Genomic DNA, 7,656 nt, shown 5'->3' on the forward strand with positions numbered 1-7,656 from the left:
CCTCCGGTTCACGTGAAATTTACCTTTTTATGGCCCATAATTAATGGCGGCAGCAACTGGCCTGACAGTGTGAGAGTCTGAGATGATTTATCAAAACACAATATCCTCCTTTCAAATATAAACTAAGAGTTGTGCTCATTTCAAACACCTGTTCTCTGACATTCTCTACCTTGTTAAGTGCAAGTGTCAGCTCATGATATTTGCTATTTGTCAATGTTCCCATTGAAGTAGTTCCCAAAGTGGATTTGTCTCTCAGTCCTCCAGTAGGTTTATTCCACAGTGCTGGGCTCACAGACATTGACTGAGTATCTGGGCTCTGGTCACTGGGCACACTGGAGACATTGGGGTGACCAGCCCATGTTCCTGTTCATGGACTCTCATGTACTGAAGCCACCCATGAACTTATCCAACACAGTGCCCTGCAGCTCGTCAGTCCACCCAGTTAACTCAGAACTAATCTGTGTGACTGTTTTATGACCGTGGGGTCAGCATCTTTCTGGACTCATACATGACACAGATGTGACCTGAACCAGGGCCCAGGGTATGTGCCATGATAACTGATACCCCAACAACCATGAGGGGGGTTTAAAGGCAGGCCACACACTCAGAGAATATACATTGAAATTGCATATTTGATAAATGACTACTGTCAAAAGCACACAATAAATCTTAAAAAGGAAAAAAAAATACAATATCCAACACAAACCTAAGCCCAGTCATCAGAACAGACCTCTGATCAAATGATGCAGCCGCTTGAGAATCAGCATGGTGCTACCCCCGCAGCATGAAAACAGAAGCCCCATATGAGCAGCAACTCAGCATTCAGTGTTGTCCTCCAATAGCACACAATCAGGGTCTGGAAGGGAGGACCTCCTCCTCATTGCCAAGCATGGGGACCATCTGCATGCCCATCAGGGGATGGATAGATGTGTTATATATTCACAATGCAAACTTCCTACTCAGCCTTGAAACAGAAAGGATGCTACCACAAACTACAGCGTGTGTGCCACAGCAAGATGCCAGGCCATGTGCCCTAAGCCATCAGGAAGAACCAGCACTGTGCAGCCCACAGAATCAACATATTTGAGTGAATGCAGCTCACAGAGAGAGGCATCAGGATGGTGCTTGCAGTGTGCGAGGAAGAACTTGAGAAGTGGGTGTTCCCTGGCTGGACATTTCCACCCTGAGGCATGGTCAGGGCTGGTGGTGGGCTGTAGTGCTTAAGATTGTAATTAGTTACACAGTGTGTACAAGCAGGGATTTGTGGTGGACACATCACATGTGATGGGTTCTCACTGTGAGAAGGTGACAGGAGAGGGGCCACATTAATATAGAGTGGGGCAGCCACTCCAGACAAACCGCTCAGCACATCTTCCTTCTCCAACCTGTGCAGGGTGTGGACTCAGCACAGTCATCTTTGCACTGGGTCCCAACACTGCATTGCACACAACTGTTTGCACAGCTGACAGGGAAGAGGTATCCTGAGTACAGGACTGACAATTGCAAACAATCTTCACATTTGCACCCCCGTGTGCAGCTAAAGACTAACTTAGTTTGTGTGCAGTGATAGAAGTCCCTCCTCTCTAGTCCTGCACCTGCATCTCACCCTGCCTCATGAACACCCTTCATCTTCACCCCTAGTCAGACCAGTGGGCTTCTACCTGAATATCTGCTTCCCAAAGAGTGTTTCTTTTTAATCTCGGATAAACAGTGGCTGCCAATCACTTTGTGCTTTTATTTTTACAGTACCACTGAACTAATTAAAAGGAAATCCTGATTCATGAAACTACAGGGATCAGCCTTGAGGGTATCATGTTGAGGGAAGAGCAGGTACAGAGAAGCAAGCACCAAATGTGCCCTCTTATGCCAGGACTCACAGACAGTCCAGATGCAGCAGCAGAGGGAAGTGTGGTGGTCGTCCTGTGGTGGTGGGATGGGTATGGTGAGCGGTCTTCCCAGGGAAAAGGCATCCTGTGATGTATGGTGGTTAGGTTCCAGGGATCACTGCCCCTCGCTGCACCTGAGGTTATCCAGCAGCACGTGCATTTGATTTGTGTCAAGCGTACATCTCGTGTGGAGTTCTCACCACAGCCAAAAAGGGCAGGTGGAATTTCAACTCCAGTGTGAGGGCATGAAGAGCTGCCAGGGCTTCAGTCCTAGTCAGAAGGCCGGCATTGGTTTTAAAAGCCCTACCATGACTGGAGATGGTCCTATTGGCACACCAACAGTGAAGAAAATTTGACTCCAGAAATGATGCTAACAGTGGGGACAGCTAGACGACATAAACAAAGTAAGATCCATACCCCCCCTTCCCTGTCTCACCACAGCAATGGGAACTCCCCGGACAGACACATTAAAGAGCAACAATTCCATGTTCCAAGCTCCTGGTCAGAAATTCAACTTCCAAAGGAGAAGACATCAGTGTCTTTGTTCAGGTATAAGCTGCTGGTTTCTGAGTTTGACCTCCCGGCCTGTGCCACCAAAAGAGGGGACACATTCTGTCCTCTCCACTCCACTCCTGGGATGGCGGCTGTGTCCACAACACAGCACCTTTAGGACTCTTGGTCCATGACTGGCCCTCCTAACTCCCCTGAAGGGTTCACCCATCAGGGAAGGCAGTCTATGGAGACAGACTATCAGCACCCAACTCTGAGCATTCAGTCCTTACTGGGTGAGGAGTGAAGCTATTTCTGTCCCCAAAGGCAACTGAAGAAGCTGCCTCAGAGTTTTAGTGGAAAAGGGCTGGGAATCAGCCATCAGGTAGATTTCCCCATTTATCCCCATTGCAATGATGTCATTTTTCATCAGCATGCAGAAGTACTGTAGGACTGGGTGTAGTGAAAAGCCGTTCCAGGAGAATGGGGACAAGTAGAGTCTCTTCACTATTAGTTGGAATGTGAGTTGGTGCAGGTACTAAAGAAGAACAATATGGATGTTCCTCAAAGAATCAAAAACAGAACTGCCTCATTACCCAGAAATGCCACCTCCAAGTAGGTATCCAAAGGGAACAATATAACTATAAAAGACTTATGTGTTGTTCCATGTTGATTTTCACATTATATACAGCAGCCAAAGCATGGACAAAGAAAGCATACATATGGCCCGTGCTGGCATAGCTAAGTGGATTGAGTGCGGACTGCAAACCAAAGTGTCGCAGGTTCGATTCCCAGTCAGGGTGCATGCCTGAGTTGCAGACCATGACCCCCAGCAACCACGCATTGATGTTTTTTTCTCTCTCTCTTTCTCCTCCCTATCCCTTTCTAAAAATAAATAAAATATTAAAAACAAAGGAAGCACATATAATGGAATATTATTTGCCACAAAAATAGGAAAATCTGTCCCACCCTGTGTGGCTCTGTGGATTGAGTGACGGCCTTTGAACCCAAGGGTTGCCAGTTTGATTCCAGGTCAGGGCGCATGCCTGGGTTGATGATCAGGTCCCCAGTAATGGGCATACAAGAGGCAACCACACACTGGTGTTTCTCTCCTTCTCTTTCTCCCTTAATTACCATCTCTCTAAATATAAATACATAAAATCATTAAAAAATGAAAATCGTACATTAATGAAATAGTAAATGGACCTTGAGGACATGATGATAGTGAAAATAAGTGAGACACAAAAGTAAAACATACAGTGTGATTTCACGTGTATGTGGATTAAAAAAAAGCATTAAGAAGATGGTACGTGTGATGAGCAGAAAATGGGTTGGGCAGGGAGAGGCTTGGACATTGATGATCTGATGGTATAAACTTCCAGCTGCAGGATAAGGAAGTCCTTAGGGTTTTAGGATTTAGTTGATGGCATGATGAGTAGATTTAAAAATGCTCTATGGTGTGTGTGGAAGTTGCTAATGAGAGCAGATCCTAACAGTTCTCAGTACAAGGAAACCCACATTTACCTTCTTCTTCTTCCTCTATATTCTTGCATTCTATTATCTTCCTTTTTACTTATTTGTGTCTAATGAAATGATGGGAGTTAATCATCAGATATGTAAGTGAAGTCATCACATTGGCCATCTTATCCTTATGCAGTGTGGAGTGAACATATTTGACCACTCCATCTCTAACAGACATGGAAGCACACAGCTGTCAGGATTCTGAGAGGGGTGTGTTTCTCTGGGCTTTGTGTCTCCAAGGCTCACACATGTGCTTGAATCTGTCCACGTTCTTCTCTTTTTAGGTGGACGACATTTTGTGGAGTGGATGAAACAGGTGTTGCTTATTGAGTATTCTATCTCACCTTTCATTTTCATAAGAGTTCAGTTGCTGTAAACTGATGTCTTTGATGTTTTTCTGATCAGAAAAAGGCACAAGAAAGGTGGCCAACAAACTTGTATGAATGGGGTTAACGTATGATCACAGGGAATGGACAGGAAACACCTGTGACAAGAGGCTGTGCTGTTAGGACAAATGATAATGATTTCCATAGTGTGCTGGTGGTCACCTGTCATGGTCTCCCATACATCCTGGAAGCACCAGGATACAGAGAAAAGGAAGGTGGAGACACAGCCTGTGTGATGGGGGCTGGGCTGATGCAACCCTGAGTCTGACAGGGACCAGGTCCACCTGCAGGTCACACCTGCCTCAGCCTGGACTTCCTGGAATGGGGACACACAGCCAACCTCTGCACTGTGACTCTGAGGAAATAACAGATCCTGAGAGAATGAAGTTCAGGGGAATTCAAGGAGAAAGGGTAATGTGAGGTTCACAGAGGAGTCTCAAGGTCAGTTTCAGTCTAAGATGGCAGGCCTGAGACACAGGAGGAGCCCTTGTACCATGGGAGCTGGAGTCAGAGCAAAGCTCTTGTGGATGCTCCAGTTCCAAGGCCATCAGACAGGAGGGTCACATTGGTCCCCTGAAAGCCTTTGCAATTGGGCAGGGCCCCCACATTAGGGAGGGAAGTCTGCCCCACCCAGTCCATTACTTTGAAACACAATCATGGAATCCCCCAAATAATGTTTAGACAAATATGAGGACACTACCAGTTAACTGAAACACTAAATTAACTGATCCAGGTATCCCACACTCTCAGGAGACTCACAACATTTTCCCCACACGCCGTCCTCGATAGTGTCTTGATCATCTTCCACTAGGAGATTCATCTGCTGAATGAGGACTCAGGGGAAATGGTGGGTGAAGATCACGGGGAGACCTTATTGTGTTAGTTAATGACAAAGGCCACAGCAAAACTCCACATAGTCCCTGGGTTCACACTTTAAATCTCACGGAGCAAATGTGAACTGCACTCCTATGAGAGTGGTTCCAGTGCAGGACGTCTAACTCAGGACTCTCGGACCCTCCAGAAGCTGCAGTCCATGGAAGGAGGTGCCTCCTTTGGTGAAGTGAGAAAAATCACAGACAGTGGAAAATGACACTCAAGATGTTTCACCCAGACCCCTGTCTAATCCCTGGTCTGTCCTTGCCTGCTTGCTCACAGTCCCGGATGCTGCACACCCCAGTGCCTGACGACCTCCCTTCCCTTATTATTGTTGTTGCTGGGTGGACTCAGAAGTCTGACCTCAGGTTTTGAGGCTGGATGTCTGGGAGCTTTCAAGTCTCAACTTCCCCATCACCATCTGCCCTCATATGGATGTGGTGAGTTAAAAAAGCCTGAGTGATCGCACCTTTGTCCCTGGTGGGAGAATCGATCCACTCAAGTCCCTACCCAACATGAGATTCCTCACCCTCTGACCACAAAAGCACTGAGGCGAGCTCCTGGTCTGCCTCCTTGAAGCCACTTCACCCCTGGTGGAGAGGCCTGCCTGGCCCTCCTGGAACCTCAGCCAAGTCAGAACAGAACTTCATTGGATCCTTCAGTGTGTGGGCATCATCAGACTCCACATCTGAAGCTAATTTTGGGGGAACCACCCTCGGTTTACACAGGGACTGTGGTCACCTTGCTGTGTCCACAGAGCTGGGACAATGAGCTCCCCCATCACCAGGCCTTCTCTCTCAGTACTGACCACTGCTCTGCTAGCTGGTGGCAGGGAAGCCCTGGGAGCTGCCATTTGCTGCTGAGTTGTCTGGTCTGTTGGTGTCCTGATCCTGATTCTGGAGAAGATACAGAAGCAGATGTCAGATGAAGGGGAAATCAGGCTATAGAGTAACCCAGGGCTTAGCCTCCACCTTCCCCTCCTCCTGTAAAGGATGCTTTGATATCTGGGTCTTGAGTGCCCCCTTGTGTCCTGAGTGGCCCCTGCAGCACAGCCCTGCTGCCTCCTACAAGGAAGTTTGTGTATGGGTTCACCCTGACTTCCCCTCACTGTGTCTCTTGCACAGTAATACACAGCTGTGTCCTCTGTGGTCACAGAACTCAGTTTCAGGGAGAACTGGTTCTTGGATGTGTCAGCAGTGATGGAGATTCGGTCCTTGAAAGCTGGGTTGTAACTTGTGCTCCCTGTCCAGTACCCCATCCACTCCAGCCCCTTCCCTGGTGATTGGCGGATCCAGTGCCAGTAGTAACTGCTGGTGACTGAGCCACCAGACACGGTGCAGGTGAGGGAGAGGGTCTGTGAGGGTTTCACCAGTCCTGGGCCGGACTCCTGCAGCTGCAACTGGGACAGGACACCTGGGGACAAGGGACATCAGTTCCTGTCAATCATGTACAGTCACCACCATCCCAGAGACCTGTGTCAGACATGTGAGACACTCACCCTGGGGGGCTGTCACCAGGCACAGGAGGAGACCCAGCAGCCGCATCTTCTCTAGAGCACAGCTCTGTCTTCCCCAGAGACTTCCACCCTGTGTGAGGAGAGAGTGATGAGCCCCAAAGCCTGGGGGAGCTTTTACCCTGGAGCTGGAGAGAAATTTGCATGTGAGGGACTCTGTTCTTATAAGTGGGGAGGCACTGAGTCAGGTTCCTCTCTGGGTATCTCTTCTCCTGACCACATGCCCTGTATGACCTGGGACAAGATGCCACGTAGGTTGTGAGTTTCACTGCAAATAGGTCTAGGATGGCCACACCCTTCTGTGTGCAAAAGGAGATTTGGGATCTCATCTGTTTTCTTGTAGATATTATAAGGGATTAGATTTTGTCCAAACTCTTAAACATAAAACATGAATGCATCCACATTTGGGAATAGCTTATAATCATAGTTTTATGTTTAGTAATATGTTTCTTTCAAGTTAGTTATAAATAAGACCCTAATATAAAGGGAAATTTATTCAGAGGCCCCATTTTCAGTACTCAAACACCTGTGACCACTTTTATATGAGTAAGTATAGAGGCTGGGTGGGGCCCCTTGTTCCTTGTTCTGTGAGTGTTGCGTTTATGTCCCAGGCTTACTGTGCTAAGTGTCCATTAAGGCGCTGAGGCCCGCAGCAGAGACCCCTCACAAATGACATCAGAGACAAGCACACTTTTTGTGCAGGAGATGAAAAACAAAGCAGCAGTACGCCTCTCTATGGTGCAGTGCCATCCAAATGCTGAACAGATGATTTGAGAGAATCATAGCTGATGCACATTCTAAGATTCTGGCACTAAGATTCCATTGTGTTCAGAGGGGGCAGAGTGGGAAGGGCCACGTCCATAGGTTTCCCAGAGGCAAGGTCACTGTGCTCCTCAATGGAACCCTCTCCATCTCCAGCCTCCCTGAGATGGCTGGTCCCTGTAGCTTGAGGCTCCTGGGCTCCTGCTCTACATGGAAATCCCTCTAT

At 47.8% G+C, this 7,656-nt stretch overlaps 1 gene segment (V, D, J or C); it reads right to left on the bottom strand.

The window, feature by feature from the left end:
- Positions 1-5,935: 5,935 nt before the first annotated feature.
- On the bottom strand, positions 5,936-6,749 carry LOC114489628. The segment is given in 3 exon segments: positions 5,936-6,051; positions 6,248-6,568; positions 6,654-6,749. Coding segments are annotated over 3 exon segments (483 nt in total).
- Between the last annotated feature and the right edge of the window lie 907 nt (positions 6,750-7,656).

This window comes from Phyllostomus discolor, chromosome 15 (genome assembly GCF_004126475.2).
Source record: "Phyllostomus discolor isolate MPI-MPIP mPhyDis1 chromosome 15, mPhyDis1.pri.v3, whole genome shotgun sequence".
Taxonomy (NCBI): Eukaryota; Metazoa; Chordata; class Mammalia; order Chiroptera; family Phyllostomidae; genus Phyllostomus; species Phyllostomus discolor.